The 23,872-nt window shown below is 47.9% G+C and overlaps 9 protein-coding genes and 3 non-coding genes across 12 annotated transcripts; 6 read left to right on the top strand and 6 right to left on the bottom strand.

Moving 5' to 3' along the window:
- Window positions 1-67: 67 nt before the first annotated feature.
- BDV37DRAFT_253732 (C-3 sterol dehydrogenase/C-4 decarboxylase) lies at window positions 68-1,633 on the bottom strand. Its single transcript, XM_032082568.1, has 2 exons — window positions 961-1,633; window positions 68-903 (listed from the first exon to the last, which is right to left on the bottom strand). The coding sequence occupies exons 1-2, from the start codon at window positions 1,534-1,536 to the stop codon at window positions 241-243; spliced, it is 1,239 nt and encodes a 412-aa protein (XP_031939294.1). The 5' UTR covers window positions 1,537-1,633; the 3' UTR covers window positions 68-240.
- Window positions 1,634-2,242: 609 nt separating this feature from the next.
- Window positions 2,243-3,662, bottom strand: BDV37DRAFT_295736 (ubiquitin-conjugating enzyme E2; the record flags this gene model as incomplete). The annotated part of the gene is made up of 4 exons (XM_032089962.1): window positions 2,243-3,157; window positions 3,205-3,361; window positions 3,479-3,575; window positions 3,644-3,662. 4 exons carry the CDS (start codon window positions 3,660-3,662, stop codon window positions 2,243-2,245), a joined length of 1,188 nt encoding a protein of 395 aa, XP_031939293.1.
- Window positions 3,663-6,810: 3,148 nt separating this feature from the next.
- On the top strand, window positions 6,811-10,903 carry BDV37DRAFT_295734 (GTPase-activating protein LRG1; the record flags this gene model as incomplete). Its single annotated transcript, XM_032089961.1, has 6 exons — window positions 6,811-7,269; window positions 7,332-8,034; window positions 8,097-8,747; window positions 8,803-9,900; window positions 9,962-10,248; window positions 10,307-10,903. The coding sequence occupies 6 exons, from the start codon at window positions 6,811-6,813 to the stop codon at window positions 10,754-10,756; spliced, it is 3,648 nt and encodes a 1,215-aa protein (XP_031939292.1). The 3' UTR covers window positions 10,757-10,903.
- A 627-nt stretch (window positions 10,904-11,530) lies between these two features.
- On the bottom strand, window positions 11,531-13,394 carry BDV37DRAFT_168363 (uncharacterized protein). The gene is made up of 3 exons (XM_032079304.1): window positions 13,107-13,394; window positions 12,766-13,054; window positions 11,531-12,711 (listed from the first exon to the last, which is right to left on the bottom strand). Exons 1-3 carry the CDS (start codon window positions 13,255-13,257, stop codon window positions 11,988-11,990), a joined length of 1,164 nt encoding a protein of 387 aa, XP_031939291.1. The 5' UTR covers window positions 13,258-13,394; the 3' UTR covers window positions 11,531-11,987.
- A 284-nt stretch (window positions 13,395-13,678) lies between these two features.
- Window positions 13,679-14,707, top strand: BDV37DRAFT_285229 (proteasome regulatory particle base subunit RPN10; the record flags this gene model as incomplete). The annotated part of the gene is made up of 4 exons (XM_032087669.1): window positions 13,679-13,707; window positions 13,766-13,804; window positions 13,856-14,075; window positions 14,150-14,707. The coding sequence occupies 4 exons, from the start codon at window positions 13,679-13,681 to the stop codon at window positions 14,705-14,707; spliced, it is 846 nt and encodes a 281-aa protein (XP_031939290.1).
- Window positions 14,708-14,851: 144 nt separating this feature from the next.
- BDV37DRAFT_168304 (trafficking protein particle complex subunit 4) lies at window positions 14,852-15,791 on the bottom strand. The gene is made up of 3 exons (XM_032079303.1): window positions 15,673-15,791; window positions 15,492-15,614; window positions 14,852-15,399 (listed from the first exon to the last, which is right to left on the bottom strand). Coding segments are annotated over exons 1-3 (528 nt in total). The 5' UTR covers window positions 15,675-15,791; the 3' UTR covers window positions 14,852-14,996.
- Window positions 15,792-15,948: 157 nt separating this feature from the next.
- Window positions 15,949-16,045, top strand: BDV37DRAFT_t154. Its single transcript has one exon. It is a non-coding gene; the product is annotated as a tRNA-Phe (tRNA).
- Window positions 16,046-17,657: 1,612 nt separating this feature from the next.
- Window positions 17,658-17,760, top strand: BDV37DRAFT_t155. Its single transcript has one exon. It is a non-coding gene; the product is annotated as a tRNA-Phe (tRNA).
- On the bottom strand, window positions 17,732-19,336 carry BDV37DRAFT_253718 (putative O-methyltransferase). Its single transcript, XM_032082567.1, has one exon. It carries the CDS (start codon window positions 18,984-18,986, stop codon window positions 18,417-18,419), a length of 570 nt encoding a protein of 189 aa, XP_031939288.1. The 5' UTR covers window positions 18,987-19,336; the 3' UTR covers window positions 17,732-18,416.
- Window positions 19,337-20,160: 824 nt separating this feature from the next.
- Window positions 20,161-20,263, bottom strand: BDV37DRAFT_t153. The gene has a single exon. It is a non-coding gene; the product is annotated as a tRNA-Phe (tRNA).
- A 156-nt stretch (window positions 20,264-20,419) lies between these two features.
- On the top strand, window positions 20,420-21,537 carry BDV37DRAFT_253716 (enoyl-CoA hydratase/isomerase family protein). Its single transcript, XM_032082566.1, has 2 exons — window positions 20,420-20,863; window positions 20,926-21,537. Exons 1-2 carry the CDS (start codon window positions 20,547-20,549, stop codon window positions 21,425-21,427), a joined length of 819 nt encoding a protein of 272 aa, XP_031939287.1. The 5' UTR covers window positions 20,420-20,546; the 3' UTR covers window positions 21,428-21,537.
- Window positions 21,538-22,262: 725 nt separating this feature from the next.
- On the top strand, window positions 22,263-22,924 carry BDV37DRAFT_285226 (SNAP receptor SNC2; the record flags this gene model as incomplete). The annotated part of the gene is made up of 3 exons (XM_032087668.1): window positions 22,263-22,373; window positions 22,590-22,821; window positions 22,905-22,924. The coding sequence occupies 3 exons, from the start codon at window positions 22,263-22,265 to the stop codon at window positions 22,922-22,924; spliced, it is 363 nt and encodes a 120-aa protein (XP_031939286.1).
- Window positions 22,925-23,872: the final 948 nt, after the last annotated feature.

Genomic DNA, 23,872 nt, shown 5'->3' with positions numbered 1-23,872 from the left:
GCTTAGTATACCCACAAATCCCGGTGTACCCTCAGTTCACTGTCATTGTTGTGGCTAATCTGCGCAAGATTCGAATATAGAGTATATTTTTATCCAAAGGACTACCTATATCCATGTTCATTAAGGTATATGCTTGATAGAAAGAAACCAGGTGACAATTCCAGAATTACCTATATTACATCATGCCACTGTGTGCATCCTCCACACGTCTTCGATTGCATTATTTCTCCAGTATCTCCATTACTGTCCCTTCTTCTGACCCTCCTGCCGCTCTTGTTCTACCACATATCCGACTGCACGGGCCAGACCCTCATCAACTGGAACAATGGGAGTGTATCCTAGGCGCGACTTGGCCTTGTCACACGAATAGTAACGAGTCATGCATGAATACCGGACTATCCGCCTGGTCAACCGCGGCGTTTTGCCAAAAATACCCAGCACTGTCTCCGCGATGCCGCCAATAGGGCCGAGGAGCGCCTCGGGGAGTTCCCACACTTGATTGGGCTCGACTACCTTGCCGGTCAGAGCCCATGCAGCACGCGTCATATCCCAGAAATAGACCGGAGAATCATTAGTAATGTTGAAAGCCTCTCCATCAACTCGCTCATGGTCTAACGGTTCACTTTGTTTAGATTCAATACGGGTCTTGGTGGCAAGCAAGCGGAACGCAGCGAGTAAGTGGGCATGCGCAATATTTCCAACGTAAGTAAAATCGAACAAATTGTTGTTATCGCCCAACTGCATTCGAAGAACAGCTGGCGAGGCCTTGGACGAGTGTTCCAGAACCTTGTAGGTAAATGTGGTGTCCTTCTCTCCATAAATACCGGCTGGACGAACAGCACAGGTCACCATACCAGAGGGTGAGGTTCGGTTGTACTTTAAAACGAGTTCTTCTGCGTCCGCCTGCAAATTCTCGTGAGCAAATGTTGACTAGACAGAAATGGAGTCGGCACCACCTACCTTGGTCTCCGAGTAGTACTCCAACTGCCTATCCCCTCTAATGTATGGCCACTCCTCGTCCACATTGATCAGATCGCTTTGGGTATCGTGTACCACTGAGCTCGAGCTTGTGTACACGAAAGCTTTGCACTTGCCACCCCAATCTCCGCGATCGCCGCCCGCGACCTCCAGTAATGTCTTTGTTCCGTCCACATTCACTTTGCGCAGCAACGGCTTGTTCCCTTCTAGGACGTTTGGTGTGGCAGTGTGGATAACAACATCCGGCTTAACTTTGCGAAAGACCTCTAACATGGACTCTGCCGACGTGATATCGCCATCGTAATACTCGGCACCGGGCAACCGATTGTTGGAGGTTCGCAAGTCGACTACCGCAACCTTCGCCACGCATGCCGGATATCGGCCGGCCAGCGGGGGGTAATCGAATCGAGGATCATCTTCGGGCCTGGGGAGAGCGACACTGGCATCGGTTTCCGAAGGGAAATTGAGCAAGTGATTGACAATGTGCCAGCCCACGAATCCACAGCCACCAACCACCAAAACCGTGCCTAATTGCATAGTGGGACGCTTGTTAGACATTTTGGTGCGTTGCTGGTTGACTTGAGCGACTGGAGACGGTAGATGGGTGGAGATGAGCGATAGAGACTGAAGGGCGAAGACGAAAGTGTTGATCTTAAGTTCGGGGGGGGATGATAATTTAACTGGGTTCCGCTCCGCTCTACGGAGAAAATGTCTGGGGCTGAGCTAAAATCTCCCGGGCCCCACTCGAGAAGCCACATCGCCTTCATCTTTTGGTTACCAGCATTGCACAAGGGCAATAGTATACTAAACCCACCTTGACTCATTCCATCTGATAACGACATCTACAAAGCAATTGTCTCTTATTTATTACTTAAACCGCCTACTTGATGACTGCATCGATCGCATCAATCCATAACATAGCATTATCTTGATTCTTAGTCTAGAAATGGTCCCAACCAGGAAATGTTAGAAGCCATTGCGCTTAACACCGAGTGAGATACGCTCCGTTGTATGCGAAATCTTACAGTCATGAGCCTGGATGTGCAGTCAAGAAACAACAGGCGCAGACTGACAATAATCTGTTAAAATAATTATTAAATCATCTGGAATTAACCGGGACCATCGCCAGCGCTTATGGACCATTCAATGCTCAGGTGAAGAGTGGATAAGCGTCGACAATAAAGGGGGAGTTCTCATGTGAACGTTTCCCTAAATTATGATATCAGGACTTGAGAACATCATGGTTTTAGTGGTAGCTGGAAACTCACTCGGCGCTTTTTTCAACAGATCGCCGCAATGCCCTGTGATATCTCTTGCGATCTTCAGGGCTTCCCCAGAAAAGCTTGGTCGCTTCAGGATGAACTGTAGTCCGTGGATCATATGGCGGGGATTCTTCTTCGAGTGCCGCCACAATCGCTTCGATATGATAACGCATTTCATCTGTTCTACGTGGGAAATAGCAGAGGACTCCTTCTCGGGAGACGCGAATATGAAATATGGGCGTCTCCACAAAGACGCGAGGCTGTTCTTCTGGGAAACGTGGGCTGATGTAGATCTTAAACTTGAAGATACCACCGTCCAAGTGGCTCATAGGCCGACCGAAGTATGTAAATGCCCAAAGGAAAGGACTCGTGTCGACAAGCTCAAGATCAACAGCGAAATTTCTCTGACGCTTGAGATCCTCAACGATATGTTCATACTGGCGCTGCAGATTTGATGCGATGCCCAGGTCTTGTTCCTTGACACCAATTCCCTCGAACAACCAATTGTGTGTCTCACAAATGATTTTCTCTCTGAGCAAAACCATCCGCCGTCTTAATTCGGGGTAATCGAAGTGACCATCCATAGTATTGCCCTGACTTTCGAAAGGCATTCTCTGGAATCTGCGTTTCCGAGAGATATCCGAGTCCGCAGTATCAATCGTTTGGATGTAGGAACCGAAATACCATAAGAATCGTCTTTTGCGAAGGTCTGCGAATTTATCAACAACAGGTTTGTCATTTTCGCTCAGTTTTTGATCTTCTTCGTCAGCTTCATCGCCCTCAGATGCTCGTTCTGCAATTATCTTTGCACTTCCATTTGGCAAGATACCCAAAGACAACTCCAAAGGCTCAATGACTGCAATTCTGAGGTTTTCATGGCGAATCTTGGCATACAAAGAAAGCTCTGTTAGCATGTCCTCGGGCAGATCGAGGGGTAAGTCATCACCTTCTCTACGTAGGATACCTTCCACTCATTATCCTGTGCTGTGTCACTGTGCGCCTTATTGTACCCAGGTTCATTCTCATAGGGGTTGTTAGACAGCAGACTTTGAATGGAGATCAAGATAGACTCCAGGCCTTGTGCAGATGACCACTCCTCTCCAGGTTCCCCGCGCCAAGTGCTACGCCAAACCAGTCAGCTATAGCTACTCTGTAGGCTTTTGAAACGACTTACCCCAGGATTGACCTGAATTTTATCAGTAAATGAGCATGCTTGTCCTTTCAGGTTTTGTACTCACAAGCAGACTTTGCCCGAAGCATATATATTAGGATTGAACCGGCACCGTCCTTTATTTGTAGTCAAAGCTCGGACACTAGGGGGCGTTGCAGGATAGTCTGGAGCAGCCGTGGTGAGTCCTTTAAGCAAGTGCTCTTGTGTTCCTCTCACGGGACAGATTCCTTACCCTTTCCAAATGTGATCATAAACTAGGGCAGTTTCTCACCAGTCAGTGGACATAGGCTTGCGGTTTTGTTGTATTATTATGTGGAGGGCAGCGAATACGAACCTCGAAGAAACCGAACTGGTAAGGGGTCTCTGGCGGTCCGAGAATGAGGGCGCGGACAGTTCGGATGTCAGAATCATCGTAAGTCACAGCCAGAGCTTAGAATCCGAGCCGAACAGATAATTGTAAGCTTAGTGAAACAATGGAATTCTTCCCCGGACGGTATGAATGAAGTCTTACATAAGTCTGCGCCTTGTTGTATCTGCTTGATTTCCTAGTATCTCTCCGGAAGAGAGCTCTCGTCAGTTGAAGAGGACTTTACAGGACACCTGTGGATAGAATAAAAGAGTCAATGTACCCTTGTAATACGAAGGAGCGCTTGATCGGACATTCTGTCATAGAAACAGTAGACAGTCGAGCTCTCATCAGCGGGGTTGATCAATAGATATGAAATTGAGCAGAGCGTTTAGGTTGGAAGCAGATGACGGAGGAAGACAGGCGTATGTATGATCTTATAATGATCATTGATGGTCCAGCCCAAGGCAGCGCGGGGAACGACAGGTGCCTTCTCAGTGTGGGCGGGAGACTGTGTGAACAGTTATCGGGTGCGTGAATAGAGCATACAAGTCCATTATTTTCTTTTTCCAGGCTTGTAAAACATTTTGGTTATTGCCCAGCATCCATTGTCTGTCAAGGAATTTATATGAAGCTAACAACTGATGGCAGGTACAAACAAGCTGTAAGTATACCATTCACAGTGATGTAGTATGATAGTATAGAGACTAACATAGCAAGCATCTCTGTTAAGACTACGCTCTCCTATATGAGTCTTTGAGGTTGCGTTGGAATACCGCTTCTTTGTCGCTATTTGTCTACAAGAAAATGATATAGTCCATGCACAGCAAGTGTTCGACACAGATACTGCAAGCCTGTGAGTAAAACGGTCAATAGATACTATATATTTTTCAAAATATCCCTTGTTTTATTGTAAGAAAGAGAGAATAGCTCTGTTCATAAAGGAAAAAGAGAAAAGCAAAGTCAAGGCGCCTAGTACTTTTCTTTCTTTTGCGGACAAGTGTGGAGTGGCTTATGATGTTGCTGTACGGAGTTACATATGCACATACAGGCATACAGAGTTTTCGGTATTTCAGTTTCACACTATGAAGGACTTGTACTCCGTACTGTATCTTAGCTCCGCACAAATCCACCCTCACCGCCTTCTTTGTGCGTGTAGATCAATTGTTGATGGGCCAAACAACCGAGATCCCCTGATAGCGCGGCATATTTCTCCTTAACCACATGTTGACGGAGCATTGCTAGGCGACGCCACTGACTCCGTTAAATACCCTATTCTTCTGGTGTAGGCATTAGGTAGCTGTCTACAGCAGCCAGCTCTCTACAACTCTTTATCATATCTGTCCTAAAAGTCTAGGGTACAACCTAATTTCTATTTAAAGACTTGGTCACTATCTGGACCCCTGAGGATTTAGGGGGGCATTCATTCCAACATTCCTAAACAAGACTAGCTTGACAAAACAGTCACCCCTGCTCTTCATACAGAGTATGACATCTTCGAAGAACGCTCCCCAAAAAGCAAAACTAAAACAAAACAAAAAAAGTAAGCCCAGGAAAAAATATATAATACTATCCTGGTTCTAAAGAAACTATACAGCTTGAAATGTATCACAATTGAACACACAGTATATATGATCTTGAACAATTGTTCTCATGCCAACCTGGAAGGTGGCTCTAGTTAGTTGCATACTTTAGACAATGTCAAGGGTCCCAAGCTGACAGCAACTCCACTTGGCAACATACTTACTCCGACTGTCATTGTATGGGGTCATGACTAGTTTCAGAAATACCAAAACAGGTAACCCGCTGGCTGCCCCGCAAAAGAGAATAAATAAGGGGTCAAAGATAGGGCTAGTGTATCAGTGACCTTGTTTCCTTTATACCCTTACTCATGCAATGTTCTGATGAAGAGTTTTTCTACTTTCCTTTTTTTTTGGGGAGCTAGAATTACCTGCCGCACTAATCAAAATAATACAATATCTACTCTGTCCAAGTATCAGGTTAGGTTACTTCACTCTTACTCGACTTTTCTTCCCTTTTTCCTTCTTCCTTTGCTCCCACTGTCGTGTCTTTTCATGCCTATTTTGGTGGTCCTATCTTCTTAGCAGTATTCCCATCCAGTATCTCCTGTTGTATTGTTACCGTGGACGTAGTAATCAGGCGCCCTGTCATATGTAGATACCTTGTACAGTAATTGATACACAGACTACAGGCGGTAGTCCAGGCGGTGAGCGTATTTCACGTGACAGACCCTAGCGGGTAACCAGCAACATGAAGCATAGGGGGGCACAGCGCCAACTACCAGCAGGACAAGACACCCACTTTGTCAAACACGCGATCTCCTAATCTCCTATAACCCTCTCTCCTTATCACTCTCTTGTTTTGCAGTACTGGAATCTGTAGTTCACTATCTTCCGCCCCCCTCCGTGTTCTGAGTTTCCCAGGGCTTGGACTTATCGACCCTCTGTTGGTGTTTGCAGGGAACCAGGAATGGTTGTGATTCCGGCCAGTCTACTACTCCGCCGCTTGTTGGTCTCACTTTGAGCTTCAACGTTTTCAATCTCGCCGCCCTCAACACGGGCGCCTGCGCTTCTAAACGTCTCGATTTTAAATACGCTGCTGCATAGGCCGGTGGTATTGTGGAAGGATATATTTATCAGGTCGATCACGCGCTCCCATTCCGATTCCTCGAGTCACCACTAGAAGTTCCCCGCAAGTTTCATCTACATGGCGTGAGGTGAGTCGTTACGGAAGGCCCCCCAAACAACCTTAAAGATCCCCGTGAAAGAAATCTCACCGTTGTCTGACCTATACTATTACTCCTGTCAAAGATGCGATAATCCCTTCATGACTTGTTCTTAACTACCCATTTCTGCAATCTCCCGAATAACTCTGTTTATTCCCGCTCCAGTCCCTTGTCACGATAAACCAATTCTCTCTGATCTCGGCGGCAACCACAAACGCGACCCTTTCACGCATTGAAACGCCCAATATCCTAAATTACTTGCAGATTCTTTGCCAACAACTGCGGAACGGCGTAGTTTCATACGGACATGCCTCCCGGCGACGTTCCTTTGCCGGATAGCCTCGTGCCGGGCAACGGGGCTGTCCGCCCCACGTTGAATACCAGTGGCTATGGTGGAGGTAACCAGATGCAAACCCCTACATCGCCGGCGGATAACAGTATTCCATTCGACTCTCCGCGTGCAATAGCCGGGGGTTGGAGTGCATCCGGAAACAGTCCTGTGGATGGAGCCCAAAACCCCGATGGCCGTATAGGTCGAAGATACGAGTCAAGCAATTCCAGCCCAAGGGACCCCTCAACTCCGCGCGATGCAGCTGGCTATTGGGACCGATCAACTCCGCGTGATCGAACACGCCCTAGCGCTCGACCAGTTACAAAGTCACCAGGTGGCTCGTCAAGAATTTGTAAAAAGTGTGGTGAGCCCCTCACAGGTCAGTTTGTGCGGGCATTACTTTCGACCTACCACCTGGAGTGCTTCAAATGTGAAGTGAGTTTCTGCCGCTACTCTTCCATGTATTCTGTTTTCGTGACTAATATATCACGGCGTAGGATTGTGGCCAAATCGTAGCTTCCAAGTTCTTTCCCGTTGATGCGGAAGATGGGAGTGGGCAGTACCCTCTATGTGAAACAGACTATTTTCGGCGATTGGACCTCCTCTGTCATGAATGCGGTGGTGCCCTGCGAGGCTCGTATATAACGGCCTTGGATCGAAAATATCACATTGAGCATTTTACCTGCTCTGTTTGTCCGACAGTCTTCGGCGCGCAAGACTCTTACTATGAGCATGAAGGCAAGGTATACTGTCACTTCCATTACTCGACTCAGTTCGCACAGCGGTGTCACGGTTGCCACACATCAATCCTCAAACAGTTCGTGGAGATTTTCCGTAATGGCCAAAATCAGCACTGGCACCCCGAATGTTATATGATTCACAAGTTTTGGAATGTTCGTTTAGCTCCAACTGGCCAGCCACTGGAATATCCTGAGGTAGAAGCCGATGCTACTGACGAGCAACGCAACCAAGTGCGGGAGGAAGAGGATGTGATGGAAGAAAAAGTGTACAAAATATGGAGCATCCTCTCAAGTTTCGAGGAATCATCAGCAGCCTGCATCTCAGATATGCTTCTTCATGTCAGTAATGGTACTTATGTGGACGGAGTTCTTGTTGCGAAAAAGTTTATTGCACATGTCGATGTTCTTTTCTCCGCGATCGACCAACTTGCAGCAAACATCAAAGCGCAAGGCATGAAAGGTGAGTGGTATATTACCGTGAGTGTCAATTCATGATATTGTGGAACTAATCTCGTTATGTAGACCTCGCCTATGGTCGTGAAGCAAAACTTCTGTGCAAGAAGATCGTCGCTTTCTTTGCATTGTTATCGAAGACTCAGGAGACCGGCGTTCGAAAACTTGGTGTCACTCAGGAGCTTCTGTCTTTAGTGACAGGTCTTGCCCATTATTTGAAGCTCCTCATCCGTATTGGTTTGCAGGGTGCTCTTAAGCTAGAGAGGGAGAAGGAGACGCCAGAAGGCCTGCATCAGTTCTTAGATCATCTTGGGGATCTTGAGGCACTTCGGCCTCTTGAAGAAGAAGTGACTACAGCAGACTTAATGGCTAATGTCGAAGTCCTTGCTGATCAACTCTCCGACTGCTGTGCTGCATGCAAGGAGCCCATAGATGACGAGTGCATCAAGCTTGGAGATAACAGGTGGCATATAAAGCAACCTCACTTGACTTGTACAACTTGCCAGAAAGATTTAACTGCTATACCTCAGGATGCGTTGTGGAACCCTAAGGATAAGCGCGCTTTCTGTAACAGTTGCGCATCTGAAAATGGCTTTGCGCATGAGACACAAGGAGGGTTCACACGAGTGACTAAACTCCAGCAGTTTGTCTTCTTGCTGCAGGTCGCTCTTGCACGGCTCCTTACTGTCCTGCGAGCTGGAGGTACTATTCCAGCATCAGGTATGTTGCTAATGGGAAATTTCTCTTCATAATTCAGTTTACTAATCAATTTCAGATGACGCCAATCTAAAGTCGCATGATGGGAGTGACAGCCAATCTACTCCTGGAGGCGAATTGCGTAGGTCAACGACCAGGTCGAAGTCATACTCGCATGCGAGTAAAGAGGGTACCGAAGAATCTTCCCTTGAACAAACTGTTGGTGAAATGCGACGTCTAAGGTCGATCCGAAACGAGCGCACTCTATCAACGACTTACAAAAAAGCACGGGCGTCACGAATCATCGATGGGCCAGAAGGACGAAGCGTAAGGCCAGGTTCATCAGGCGGTGAAGGCACAGATCCTCGTGGTCACGGATTCCAAATTGTAGAAGAAAAAGACGCAAACGGCGAGACGGTGACTGAGCTGACATTTGGCAACCAGGACGCTCTCACTTTGGATGACATTCCAAGGATCGTTGCTGCCGAACAGGCTAAAGAGCAACGCCCCAACGCATACAAGCATGCAGGGACCAGGCTTGTCGGGACCACCGAACCTCTTCCGAGATACAACTATGGCCATCAACGCGGTGTGTCCGGGGCTGGTTTGGAGCGGCATCTCATGGAACAAGGTGGAAGGGCCAAGAAGTACTTCTCAGAACTATCTGCGTTGGAGTATTTTATCGTGCGCCACGTTGCGGTACTGTCTATGGAGCCTTTATTGGACGGGCATTTCACTTTGGAGGAACTCCTTTCCTTTATTGAGTCCCGTAAGCCAACAATCTGGAATATCTTCGGCCGTGCCTTCAATAAGGAAGCCAAGAAAGGCGGGAAGAAGAAAGGCGTTTTCGGTGTCAATCTAGATTTCCTTGTTGAAAAAGAGGGCACAGAGTCTAGTCATGGTGTCGGGCCAGGCGCGCTTCGCGTTCCTGCTCTAGTTGACGATGCCGTGTCCGCCATGAGACAAATGGATATGTCTGTGGAGGGTGTTTTCCGAAAAAATGGCAACATTAGAAGGCTCAAAGAGCTGTCTGACCTGATCGACAACAAGTACGAGCAGGTGGATTTGACAAAGGAAAACCCTGTGCAAATCGCAGCCCTCTTGAAGAAATTCCTCCGCGAGATGCCTGACCCGCTCTTAACCTTCAAGCTGCACCGCCTATTTGTAGTGGCACAAAGTGAGTTTTCCCCCTTGCAATTCTCCCCCCACAATGGATAATATTCTGACGTATATTACAGAACTATCGGATCCAGAGAAGCAAAAGCGGGTTCTTCACCTTGCCTGTTGCCTGCTTCCCAAAGCTCACCGAGATACAATGGAAGTTCTATTTGCCTTCTTGAATTGGACGTCATCTTTCTCGCACGTCGATGAGGAGTCAGGCAGCAAAATGGACATCCACAATCTTGCCACTGTGATGGCCCCTAACATTCTGTACCCGAATACTAAGAACGGCACCGTTGATGAGAGCTTCCTAGCAATTGAGGCTATCAATGCGCTTATCACATACAATGATACTATGTGCGAGGTAGGTTGTTTACAGCACGTTCTCGGTGTGTCACAGATACTAATTCCGGATGATCCAGATTCCTGAGGATCTGCAGTCGGTTCTCACGGACACCAACTTTTTCAAAGAGAATTCCGAAGTCACCACAAAGGAGATCCTGAAACGCTATGGAGATATCGCGCGCGGGAGCTTTTCCCAGAGGCCAGTCAATGGCGGCGAAACATTCACTATTACGAATCAAAATCGGGGAGCAAACATCCCGACGTCTGCTCGTATCGAGACGGATCCATCCCAAGATGCAGCGACACAGTTGCAAGGCTCTGTACGTCACGTACAAGGTCCTCCCGGTCATGCCCATTCGGCTAGTGGTATCCCACATGCAGAATTAGTGCCGGTGGCGACAAGCGATAACCGTGAGCGCAGCATCAGCAATGGCAGTCAACAGAATCCGGTACAACCAGATGCCCAACCTCAACAGCTGCCCTATAGAGCTCGCCCGGGAGCAGGGCCGATGGGAGTTGCCAGTTGATAATTATGCTACTGTCACTTGCTTCAAGGACGTATATCGATCAATCCTCGTTTTCCCTACTTCTTGGTGCTCTGAGTACTGTTGGTGTATCATTGGGCCGTTCAGCGTTCTTTAATTTTTGACAGGGTTGGGTTCTTTTTCTTTTACATATATCCTTCGTGTCTCGCATCGCAATAATTCTCAAGACCTAAGCCAAACAGCCCCACGCTTGCTGGCTATCACTTCCGCTAGATGCCCTCACCTCTACCCTTTCTTGCCTATTCACTGCCTAAAAGTGCAATATCATCATTATAATGGTGGGCCTGACTCTTACCTCTTTGCATCTTGTTGTCCTTGGGGAACCTATTGGTTGTCCAGAGTGTCTTGTCTATCATTGCTTACTACACACATTTTGGTACCGGAGCGTCCCTATCCCTGATCTCATTGCATTCCAGCTGAAACCTAGCGTGAAATGTGCTCGACCTTTTGAGTGTTTTCTTTCCATTCTGATCCGTTCTACTCTGGTGTTTCGTTTCTTTTCTCATCACAGTGTTGTGAGAATATTGTTTGGTTTGTTTCGTTTTCCAGCCAATTCAGAATGGCTGCAGAGATACCTGTGCTGAGTTTTCTTTTCTACCTTTGACTTGCTCACTTGCATCTTACTTATTCAGCCTACTTGCGCTGATATCCCGAATTGTCTGTGTTTGGTCCAATTACATCCATAATTCCATGAGATGTTTAGATTACATACAGTTGTGAAATGACGGGAATTCTTCTATTTCCACCTTCATTCTTAATCCTGAATATTCATAAATCCAATTTAGCGGTCCTTGTGTAACTTCGTTCTGAAAGATCAGAGTACACATTCTTGCGGCTGCAAAATAATTCAATCATGACCAGCACGGGATACGTGCTAACAAAGCTCAATTCACGAAATCACATCCAACTAGCCGGAGGACGATAATACCAAACTCCAATGATATAACCCTTAATCTAAAGAACTCGTCAATAAAAGGAGTTCAACCTATTTTAACCGTGCCTATAAAGCAGCAACAAGAACCCACTACGAAGCCAACCAATTCTCTAGACCCAATTATGCAAGGCAAGGTAGAAAACGCCAATACACCCGCTCCAACTCCAAAGCATCAGAGTTCACACCTGTTTCCGTAATGAACTCTCATGGCAGATTCCAGGGAATGTCAAAAGACTATAGGTGATAGGTCCCTTTCTGAAAGGGGGAAATATAGAGCATTTAAGCGCGTTTGCGCAGGACCCTTCGTCCCGCTGTCGGAGCTTCACCTCCTGCGGGGGCGGCGGTTTTCCTGGTAGCTGACGCGGTGCTACGTTTGGCAGTTGCGGAAGTTGCTTGGCTATTTGCGACGGCCTTCTTAGCTGTGGAGCTAGCGGTTGATGCGGCTGTCACTTTCCTTGCGTTTGCACCCGTTCGCGTCGGCTTGGTGACGGTTGTACCAGATGATGTGGAGGACGAGACACTGCCTCTGCGCTCAAGCTGACGGGTGGCTGGTCGTGGCAAGGGTGACCGTGTCGTCGTCTTAGATGCCGTAGTGGCCCGACTTGCTGGTCTCCTGGATGCTTGCGAAGCGGGTCTGCTTGCTGTTGCTGCAGACGGGGTGCCCTTTGTGGTACGAAGGCGCGCACTTTCCAGGGATCCGGCCAGGCTAGCTGGCGCCGCCTTTAGCGGACTTGAAGGTTTTAGTGATGGCATCGGCCGCGAGAGGTAAGATGAATTCTGAGGTTTTTCAGGGGACGCGCGAAGCGGTGATTGTGGATATGTCCTAGAGTTTGATGATTTCGGAGAGAGAATTCTGAAGTCTGCCCCTCTGACTTCTTGGGAGACAACCCGCGAAGTACCGGCAGCAGCGCCGGGCTTAGCGCGTCTCTTCGGGTTTTTGAGTACATCAAGCTGTTCTCCTGCAGCAGGGGCATTCTCCTTATCGGAGTAGAGACCTTCGTGGCTAGATTATCAGGTTAGTAAAAAGCTCGTCCGGAATATCGCAATGTCTGCGTACCTCTGTCTCTTCGTCCTGCGCGGACTCGGGCTTGCAGCAGAAGCCTTCCGCATTGCAGGCTTGGCCGAGATAGCTGCAAAACGTGACCCTTTAATCGGGCTAATGAACTTCCTCGGTGAGGTATTCTCTTGCTGCGCCCGGAGGGCGGCATTGTGCTTTTCCAACAACTCGCCCATGTTCACCTTCCGGAGGGCGATGGGGATCCGATTAATGCGTCTTTCAATCCGAGCCCGGAGATCATTTGCTTGGAGCGCATACTGCGCGCGAAGTTTACGAGCCCGCTCGGTGACTATGATATGTCAATATCGGCAATCGGGGAATGGTACATATTAAAAACGTACTCTCCAGCTGCAGATTATCAATAAGTGCCTGTTTTTGGTTTCGGGTTACCCGGAGCCTCTTTTTAGGAGGACTGCCGGTAGGCGTTCTAACTTCATCGACGGGGTACGCGTCGTCGTCGCGAGACTTCCGCTTGGACGTAAGGGAAGCCATGATAGTGGAGTAGCTGATTCAATTCTGAGGGTTCGAGAGTGCGGACGAGGAAGTCGCTAATTATGGTAGAGAAATGCAGTATTTTTGTGTTGGGTGGAGTTGTCAGAGAGCGAAGAGGTGGCGTGCGTTGAGGTGGGAGTGGAAGGAAAGCAAGTATGCGCTTGTTTTATGGGGGATAAACAACCGCTGACTTAATTTGTGGTTAGTCCCGATGGGGCGGGCAGTGTGACATTGATCTCTCGTTCTCGAGCTCCAACTCTCCTCCCCCCATCACCGCCATCATCATCGTCTTGTTACCCCATCTTCTACTGCCCCGCAGACCTCTTCAAGATCGAGGAGAGCTTCATTAACTCTATCTTATTCTCTCTCTTTCATTCCCTTCTATTATAAATCTATTGAATTCCGATAGACCGCCGCCAAGATGTCGTCGCTCGAAGCAACCATGATCATGTTCGTCATCTCCCGTTCAACGCTCTAGCTCCGTACAACCCAACTAACTCATCTGCAGCGTGGATAATAGCGAAAGCAGTAGGAATGGGGACTATACGTAAGGGCCGCTCTTCGGTCAACCCGTTGTTTCATTGCTAACAGCTTCCAGCTCGACAAGATGGCAAGCACAGATCGACGCCGTCAGCGTCATTCACACCGCCAAGATGCGCGTACATCCCCAGTCAGCCGTCGGACTTATGAGCATGGGTGGAAAGGGTCCTGAGGTTCTGTCGACGTTCACCTCCGACTTTGGTGCTATCCTGGCCGGTCTGCACCGCACTAAGATCCATGGCACTACCCACCTTAGCTCCAGTATACAAGTGGCCGGTGTATGTCTTTACTCTATGAACTTTGACAGCGGGGTCTTTGGCGATAAGGATACTAACCATACGCTCTGCTACAGCTTGCTTTGAAACATCGTTCCGAGAAGTCCCAACGCCAACGCATCATCGTGTTCTCGTGCTCTCCTATCGAAGAAGATGAGAAGTCATTGATTAAGCTGGCTAAGAAGATGAAGAAAGTCAACGTATCTATCGATGTTATCGCCTTCGGAGACCTCGAATCCGATCAAACCAAGAAGCTGGAGGCGTTCGTCGAGAACGTCAAGGGTGGCGACGGCTCACACCTGGCCATCATCCCTCCTGGTCCGAACCTGTTGAGCGAGGAGCTTCAAATGACGCCCATTCTGGGCGGTGATGGTGCTGGAGCAGGCGATGCAGGTGCAGGTGGTGAAACCGGTGATTTTGGATTCGAAGATGCCGCAGAGAACGATCCCGAATTGGCGTTCGCCCTACGCTTGTCCCTGGAAGAAGAGAAGAACCGGCAAGAAAAGGAAAAGCGGGAGCGAGAGGAGCAAGAACGGAAAGCCAACCTGGATAACATTCCGGAGGAAGGACAATCAGGTGAATCGAGCGGGAGCAAAGATAAGAAGGATGACGGTGACAAGATGGACACCGCGTAGAGAAGGAAGCTTGAATAATTTCTGGAGGACGAATCTGATGCATACCCGGCGTTTTATCAATGTGCTTTCGTATTTTCCTGTATTCTAGAAAGCGATCCTAGGTGATGCGCTTTTGGAAGGATGTGATTGAAGTCTATCGTATGTTTCATGACCAACAAGCACGAAAAAGAAAATATGTAATTACAACCAGGACAATCGTCATCAAAATGCGTCATTAACGTCACCACAAATCGACCTTCCAGCAGTCTATTGCCTCCAACACGATCAAGAGAAGAAATCAAAGGAATGATCAGGTCCTCCCCCTCAACCACCCCGCCAGATGTCGATCGAACGCCTCACACCTGACCGGCATTTCGAGTTGATAGAACGGGTTCTTCATCACATAGTCCGCATACAGCTCGTATACCTTCTTCATAACAACATCGATATTCCCCATCATCGGATCCGTGAATAGAAGGAACTTTGTCCCCGTCAACGTCTGGAAACATGTCAATCGGAACTTATCCGTTTCAAGGCTTTCGAGACCCGTCGCTGGGATCCCCGGGTTGGGGAATGTGAACGCTGATGCCGGAGTAGTGGGAGTGGGTGTGCCAGGGGTTGAGGGGATATTGGAGGAAGTCGGGGTAGTTGCTGTCGTGGAAGCCGTCGAGAGGGGGAGCTTGGGAGTTATCGTGCGAGTAATGGCATGAACACTACGCACAACACATGGTCAGCGGTCCAGTTGTACATAATTGCGTGATCGGGGATTATCTCCAGCAGGATGGATTCAATCCAACACACATACCCGTGAAATGTACCAGCTAAGACGAGATAATCATTTGTAGAAAGCTTGCGCAGGCCGGGCTGGAATTCGCGCTGGTAGACTAGACCACCGGCTTTATTGATGATGATGAGTGAGAAGACGGCCCTGGATCAGTTGTCAGATTTCCCGTTCGTTTTGCGTGAGTCGAGGGAGCTTGACGGACATGGTGGGTGGGGATTAGGTAGACAGGTATATCTGAGTTCGGTGACAGATTGCTATTATTTGTGCGACATCGCCTGGGTGAACCAGGGGTCTCAGGGAATTGGTGATGGTGGGATTAGGTTTCTGGAGTGTTTATGGCATCATTATGGTTTATCTGATCACTCTGAAATGTATGGGCGGATAGGATGCGGAGGTGGAACTGCCTCAGTGTAGGGCCTTCGCCCAGCTATCGATTTTGGTTTGTAATACACTACTTTTAAGCTAAACTTCAACAATTGGGGTGATAGCTCAGTTGGGAGAGCGCACGACTGAAGTTTCAACTCAGTCACCATCTGGTAATCGTGAGGTCGCTGGTTCGATCCCGGCTCGCCCCATATCTTTTTTGTATTTTCCTCTCTCTGTACAGGAGGTTCTACAAGACAGTGCTGCATGAGCCTTGAATCCTCATATGGTCAGCATTTCTGAGACCCAGTTACTCTCGTACTACGGCTCTGGAGCGCTGAGCCATTAAAATTCCTGTATATATTTTTAAGACCTGTTTACCACGATGCAAACATAATAACCTACTTCAGATATTAGTACCTTGGGAGTCCCTATATAATTATGAAGCTCCCTCCTCGGAAGCCCTCTCTCTCATGAAATTCAAACTTATTTCTACCTCGAGAAGACCCTTATGGATAAACTCATCCGAAGTGTATTTGTGCATTAAGGCCTTACTCTATCGCCAAGGTAAAGTAAATAAGGACCTTGGTGGTAACGTTCTTTGCGCTGAGATGGAAGCACCGGGCTGATGAAGAGCTTGTATCGTCAGATAGGGAACCTGTAACTGCGCGGATATATATACATAAGAATAAAATTTAGCAGGAGCCTCCTATGGCTATAGCGGCCGCATTTTCTCATGAGCTGCTAGAGTATATACGGGCAAGTGATGCAAGCGAAGATAAAGCAGTGAAAGACATACTCAGCCAGGGGTCAGTAATTCAAGCCGAGCTAGGTTCACGTTTTCTCATTGTAGCCGTTCTTGATGCCGAATCCACAACTGGAGACAATGTAGTAAAGATGAAGTCTAGGTGGGACAGCGATGAAGATATTGAGATCCTGGGGGGACTTAACCCGATCGACTATGCTGCGGAGCGGAGCGACCGACCCTGTTTGCAAATAGCAGGAAGGGGTGGTGTGATGGCCGCTGGTCTCATGTGAGTTGTAGGTTTCAGTGATAGACGGACTACAAAAACCAGACAATTTTCTGTCCCAGCATGCATAGAGAGAGATCACATCTATCGGTATTGGCCACCTCTAGATAAAATTTCCGAGTGATAACGGCATCACCGTTGCATACATATATTGCTTCTACCAGCCGCAGAAAGAATAAACTTCACGAGGATGAGTCTGCTTTCACGCCTCCTAGAGGAGCTGGCCAAAACGGTATCTAAGCAGAGGCGCCCAACCTTCATTTGACGAGATTTGGAGGGCTCAAACTCAACCATAGGATTACTATCCAGGTGGTCTTTATTGCTTTGGACATATATATCCCCTAAATAGGGTAATTGAGGGTGGTTTGTCTCCAGCACCAAGTCATTTGGGCTTTCTTACAACGTGACTCTTTGGAAGCGAAAACTGCTTTACGGTTCGAGGGTCGTGGGCCTGGTAAGGTAGACAGATTAACGTGCATTCAGATTCCTTCTTGCCCGGTTGAATTTGTTATGAGCCAGCCCACTTTGTAGAATCTCATTCCAGCTTAGATATATATTTTTCTCCGCTACCAGGACGGTCAGTAGGTTCTGCCATGAGCATACTCTGATCGAACCAAGGATAAGTAGCTTACATATAGTCAAGTTAGTTAGTAAGGGCGTCGTAGTAACAAGCTATGTACCTTTGTATACTACATCTGGTAGCCATCGATACAAGAACCTATGTCCGTGGAGCAGGTGTAAGCATAAGACTCTGCATTATAATGCTAATATGAAAGCACATCTTTCATCAAATGGGGTGATAGCTCAGTTGGGAGAGCGCACGACTGAAGTTTCAACTTCGTCCCAACCACCACATGGTGATCGTGAGGTCGCTGGTTCGATCCCGGCTCGCCCCATTACTTTTTGCTTTTATACGCCTTATTTTTGCTTCACCCTCAGGCACCGAACCAGGGTATACTATCTGCTGCTGCTTCATGAAGTCCTTCTATCGTTTTCCTGAAACCCTCTCTGTTCCGTACACCCGTGGCAGCCTCCCATTCTTGGAACGTCGGCTGGCGACTCTCATATATTGCGGAGGCCATTTCATTTCCACAGGTAGTCAGCAGCAACAAATCGGCACAGACGGGCAATAGAATCCCAAACTATAGCTAACCAGTGAGCCAACGGGTCGTCGTTGCGTACGTCGCAGATGACGATCCAACACAACAGTTAAGGCATTCAATCTGTCACGCGCTTGACATATTGGAAATGAGCCCTAACTAGGTGTGGGGTATGCTACATTTACAGGATCAGTAACCATTTAATTTTGCCCTACTGCAGAGACTACACCGGTGTGAGATGTGTACAGTACCTGCATACCCATACCAGCTGATAGGGAGTCACATCTCATTTAGAATGCGCAAATGTACATATATTCAACTAGCAAAGTCTACAAATCACAGGTGAATCGACCATAAGCAGACAAGCAACGAACCAATCACTGGCCATTAACAACACTGCTAACCTCAACAATGCTCTGGAACATAATCAGCACCTACGACCACACAGATATTCAGGTACAGACAGGGTAACTTACTGGACCACGGTCAGAGGCAGTCTTAATCGACTCAGTCTCATAACGATAAGACCCGCCCTGCCTTCCACCAGATTTCACATACTCAAGATAGGCAGGAGCACCTGGGAAATCTGTGTTATCAGCAATGACCTTGGAGCCCTTCCTGAATAAGCCTAGATCCTCGCAAAGCTGCAGATCCGGGAGGTAGAATTGCTCCCAGTGGTCGAAAAAGGCTACATCCACGCCCCCCTTGTTCAACTTCCCCTCTTTGAACAATATCCTCAGTGAGTCTGCAGCTGGTCCCTCGAGAACATGCACGGTGCTCTCCAAGCCAGCTAACCGAATGAGATTCCGCGCAATACCGGCGTTGACCGGGCTCAGCTCAAATGTGTACACATTGACATCAACTGCACTATCTGCAGTGTTAAGCCCTCGCAAAATGGCGCCCCAGGCGATGGCCGATGCTCCAACATATCCACCAAATTCAATTAAAGTTTTTGGGGATGGTTGAATCTTTGCTATTTGCTGCCTGGAAGCTTCGATCTTGGCGTTTTTGAAAGTCATCATGCGGCTCTCGTCCGCAAACTCGTTGATAGCTTTCACCAGGTCCCAGGGCTTGCCGGCGTAGGTATCCTCTGGCTTGGAGAAGATGTGCTCATGGAGAGCCTTGGCCTTGGCCTCGATAATCTGGCGTCTATGAGGATTATAGTACTATACGGGTGCATGAAGCATTGGACCTACTTCTTCCTTGGACATTATGGATGTTGCTATTGATGACTGATGGGAGTTGATAGATAAAATGGGATGATTCTGAAGGTTTTAAGCCAAGGTTCTTCGTTCTCTCAGGGAAGGCCATGTATTTATGTCACCAGAACCTCATACTTCGGAGTTTACAGACTCACACCAGCATATTCAGGCTCGGACAATATCACCAAAAGTATACAGAGTCGAGTCGAGTCTTACGTGTGCAAGCTATAGCAGTGATGACGAAATCTCCAGGTCAGTCCGGCAAGCCACGGGCATAATATAATGAAGCCCATAACTCGTGCCTCATGGAACAGATGAACCGAGAAAAAAGACGGTCATAGACAAGGATTCCAGCATTGCTTTGGCTACCTACCCGGCCTCCGTAGCAGCAGAGTGACAATGACTGTGCCCCGAATACAATCCATAAACTGACCAGGTAGTAAGGTACTATCACTCCTGACAATGAAATGTAGCCGGGCATAGAGATCGCCCAAGTGGAGCATCTGATATCAAGTATCTCCGAGATTTGCTTCGGCTTTTCGGCTCCAAAGGTCGTGACTTCCAAGGTAGTACTAGTGTCGTTCGGTGTCAATAACCAGATCGGATCAATGGACCCTTTACTACTCTGTCGTGATAGGGCATATCCAACATGCCTAGGGTCTTCCAATCGGGACTATGTTCCACGATTTCCAGCAGGAGCCTTGGTGCTATTAGGCATATAGGTATCGAGGTTGTCTTTACTCATTTGCTGGGAGACAGGAGCTTTCTGCCGTAGTACGAGTGGAAGTAGTGTATCGAGTAAATGTTGGGTATCAATACTCAAAATGATATGAAGAACTACTAAACAATGACATAAAAAGTACATAGAAAAAGAAGTAATCTTTCAACTATTGAGTAGAGTGAAGATAGCCTGTACAGCAAACGAGCCATGGGGGGCAAGCCGGGTTACCGATGAACTCCTTATGCCTACCTAAAAGGTAGGTAGGGAAAAAAATGGGGCGAGCCGGGATCGAACCAGCGACCTCACGATAACCAGGTGGTCTTTGAGATGAAGTTGAAACTTCAGTCGTGCGCTCTCCCAACTGAGCTATCACCCCAATTGATGGGATTTGGTATTAAATAAGTGTTACACAAAGGACAAAAAATGTGAAAGGAGGAAGAAATTACGAGAAAAACGTGACGCAAAAGATGCAAACAAACTACAAGCATGTGATAACTACCGCTGTCAGTTGATTATTATACTTCCGAGGCTTTGGAAGACATCGGCTATTCTTTGGGGGAAAAGTGTTTCAACAAGAAATATCCTAGAATCTACATGTTGTATATAACTTTTTCAAAGTCAATCTGTTTCAAGTACATATTCAGTGATATACAGCGACCATGACGACCCTTTTTACCGTTCCAATTTCGTCTACCGGCGGCAGCTTCGTCTGCTCCAACCCCACAACCTCAGAGAAGGAGAAGAACATTTACCTACTCACCTTCACATCGCCGAAGGATAACAGACTCACCCCGACATTTATAGAGGCCTTCATACTTGCATTGGATATTATCGAGCACAGATACCCCAAAGGCGTGGTGATTACCACCAGTGGCATTCCCAAGTTTTATAGCAATGGGCTAGATCTCGAGCTTGCTCTCAGCACGGAGGGCTTCTTGGATAAGTGGTTGTGGAAGCTGTTCCGCCGATTCCTGACGTTAGTAACAGCTCTAAATGGGCTCACTGTTTCTTGACTGAATATCATGTTAACCGCAACAGATATCCCATGCCTACCATCTGCCTGTTGAATGGACACGCTTTTGCCGGCGGTCTCATGCTGGCCATGTATCATGACTATCGGATCCAGAACCCCTCCAAGGGTCTTCTGTGCATCAACGAGTTGGAATTTGGAGTCCCCCTCCAATCACCCATGATGAGCATATTCCGGGAGAAATTGACACCCTCGTCTTTCCGGAACCTTATCCTCGAAGCCAAGCGGTTCGGAGGTCCCGACTCCGTCAACGCCGGTCTTGTAGATGGTCTGGGCGGCCTGGAAGAGGTTTTGACGCTTATCCGGGAGCGAGGACTACAGAAGAAAGCGGCCACTGGCATCTATGGGACCATGAAAGAGGAAATGTACCGCCACTCACTGGATATCCTGGATGGTCATGCTGCCAATCTGGAATGGAGGGAGCAGTTGGAGGACAAGAAGGATCAGGCGCAAAGGGATGGTCTGAAAGCTGTTGAGGCATTTGAGAAGCAGAGGAGTGCGAAGCTTTGAATCTGCGAAACTGAGAACCATCAGATAGAGGGTGATGTCGGTATATAGCTTATTGTATTTACGTTCATAGCTTCACCGATGTTAGAATTTAATTGTATACAATTCTCCCATTCGAGATTTTGACACCTGCATGATGGTGGATCACCACGTGAGGCTGTGGCAGTTTGGTGAAGGCACAGCCTCTTTGCCACGGCATTGGTAGGGTTGAGCCACGCCAACACATATTTATAGTAGTATTAGGCATAGTGATTTGGCAATTGGTGTCAGTGACCCAATTGTGCCTAATGGAGATCTCTCTTGCCAGGAATGTTTGCTAATTTTAAGGTGGCCACCAGCCTTTTTCACTGCACACGAGTGACGATACTCCCTCCAAAAAAGAACTTGTTTGACGGGACGGACTCTTTTCTTTATTCGAACCCGCATTTCTTTGTCCCGCCATTGGTGTTCTTATAAAAATAGCTGCCTGGGCGTTTCTTTGCCAATAACTATTGAAAGGACAGAATCACGTGACGGTTTCCCCGACAGAACCGAAACAACCGTAATTCCAAAGGCGGGCGGCGATTCATCACACCCTGTCAGCTTCACGCCAGTAACGTTTCCTACCCTTTCCTTACATCCATCATCCACCCGACTCCCAAAAAATCCGGCCCGCTCACCCGAGGCTCTCATCGCACGCCTGTTCGCGTATACTACGTCCTTGATATTTCCTCATCTCTCGCACCTCCGTGAAAGGAGAATTCAGCAGACTCCGCCTTCCTCCCGCTAGGCATCTGGTGATCCACCAGGTTCCCCGATCTCAGTTCTGAACGCCTCGCATTTATCGCATCAAACAACCATGTCTGAACAACCCTACGACCCCTATATTCCTTCTGGCTCTACTACCAACGCCCCGGCCGGGGCTGGTGCTGCGCAGAATGGCGATCCCAGGACAAGGGAAATCGACAAGGTATGTTGATTAACTGTCCCTATCACCTCCGTTACGGGAATCCTTCTCTCTAGTGGTACGAGGGGTGGATGGCTGTCTATGCTCAAGTCTCCCTTCCAGACTTGCATTCACAATGATCGCATACAGCATACAACCCTAATATCTGGCGTTACACTTATTCTATCGGAATGGAACATTATAGAAACTCATGCTAACATTAAACTTCCGCTGTAATAGAAAATCCAGGAGACTGTGGATACGATGCGGTCGAATATCTTCAAGGTTTCCGAGCGTGGTGAACGTCTAGACTCCCTACAAGATAAGACCGATAACCTGGCCGTATCGGCTCAGGGTTTCCGTAGGGGTGCGAACCGCGTGCGGAAGCAAATGTGGTGGAAAGACATGAAGATGCGCGTATGCTTGGTGATTTGTGTCATCCTCTTGCTTGTGGTTATTATTGTGCCTGCCGGTAAGCCCTACCTTCTGTCCTCCCACCCGGTGTATTTCCTGCACGGAAAATACGATTGAATGCGCTAACTGGTGTACGTTTAGTTGTCGCCACCAAGCATTAATGAACACAGTGACGGTCACGTTTGTCTTGGGAATGGATGTTTTTTTCAGCTGGTTTATCTGTATTTGAGACGGTGAAGCTTCGATTTCAGCCACTAATACCTCCTGTTTTTCTCGGGCGTCCGCCATGTTGGTTCTCACGACTAAACTCTTGTCTCTATACGCCATTGACGCTATGAGCCGATTGAATATCGGACGAGGCCATGCCCTATGATACGTCGACGGTGAAGATGTAAATGATACTCTGCTGTTATCTCGAGCTCGAGTATGCGAGCGCGATTTTTGTTGTTTTTCCTTTTGTTTTTTTCTTATGTGACTTTTCCTTTGTGTGTCGTTCCTAGCCTTTAATGAATAACCCTGTGTGTATTTCCTCTCATACCCATGGATTCATTACGTCGTAACAGCTCGCGTGTCTCGGTTATTGCAGCACCGGTCCTGAAGTAAAGACCGAAGTATATTTGCTCTAGGTTGCTAGTGACGTTTAGGGTATATACTCCCGTGGGTACGGAGTGCAAGGGTTAAATGCTAGTTCACGGCTGGGGTCTTCGGAGCAAAACTTGCAGGTTATTGACCTATTGACTACGGAGTAGGGAGGAGTGGATCAAGCTGCTTAGGCCAGTTTGATATATTAGGTAAACGATCAGATAACGAAGGACCCAGTGCACTACGGGGGACACCAGAAGATGGGACATGAATCGAGCTCCATTCTGAGGGGAAAGAGCGACGTTTATTCGCTGTGGGACGTGAAGAACCGAGTTGTAAAACACCCAGGCGAGATCTGATAATCCTAATAAAGTCGGCTGGTGCTAACTGATTGGGGAGAGATCCACGGCATCCTGCAATATCATGATTTTCATTACGTGGGATGGAGACCGTTGGGGCCCAAAAAAAGAGTGAGATAGAACGCTTCTGTGATTCATTGCCATTTTCGTTTCTCTGAGTCACGCCGC

The sequence above is a fragment of the Aspergillus pseudonomiae genome (assembly GCF_009193645.1).
Source record: "Aspergillus pseudonomiae strain CBS 119388 unplaced genomic scaffold BDV37scaffold_57, whole genome shotgun sequence".
Taxonomy (NCBI): Eukaryota; Fungi; Ascomycota; class Eurotiomycetes; order Eurotiales; family Aspergillaceae; genus Aspergillus; species Aspergillus pseudonomiae.
This window is presented reverse-complemented; position numbering and strand designations above follow the sequence as displayed.

What these genes read in the sequence shown, in the direction of transcription:
- BDV37DRAFT_253716 (XM_032082566.1), top strand. Translation starts at nt 20,547, where the DNA reads ATGACGACCCTTTTTACCGTTCCAATTTCGTCTACCGGCGGCAGCTTC. An exon ending in CTGTTCCGCCGATTCCTGAC is followed by an intron (nt 20,864 to 20,925) that starts GTTAGTAACAGC and finishes TAACCGCAACAG; the next exon opens with ATATCCCATGCCTACCATCT.
- BDV37DRAFT_253732 (XM_032082568.1), bottom strand. Translation starts at nt 1,536, where the DNA reads ATGTCTAACAAGCGTCCCACTATGCAATTAGGCACGGTTTTGGTGGTT. An exon ending in AGTACTACTCGGAGACCAAG is followed by an intron (nt 904 to 960) that starts GTAGGTGGTGCC and finishes GAGAATTTGCAG; the next exon opens with GCGGACGCAGAAGAACTCGT.
- BDV37DRAFT_168304 (XM_032079303.1), bottom strand. An exon ending in TTAGCTGGTACATTTCACGG is followed by an intron (nt 15,400 to 15,491) that starts GTATGTGTGTTG and finishes TGTTGTGCGTAG; the next exon opens with TGTTCATGCCATTACTCGCA.
- BDV37DRAFT_168363 (XM_032079304.1), bottom strand. Translation starts at nt 13,257, where the DNA reads ATGGCTTCCCTTACGTCCAAGCGGAAGTCTCGCGACGACGACGCGTAC. An exon ending in TGATAATCTGCAGCTGGAGA is followed by an intron (nt 13,055 to 13,106) that starts GTACGTTTTTAA and finishes GACATATCATAG; the next exon opens with TCACCGAGCGGGCTCGTAAA. An exon ending in CGCAGGACGAAGAGACAGAG is followed by an intron (nt 12,712 to 12,765) that starts GTACGCAGACAT and finishes CTGATAATCTAG; the next exon opens with CCACGAAGGTCTCTACTCCG.
- BDV37DRAFT_253718 (XM_032082567.1), bottom strand. Translation starts at nt 18,986, where the DNA reads ATGATGACTTTCAAAAACGCCAAGATCGAAGCTTCCAGGCAGCAAATA.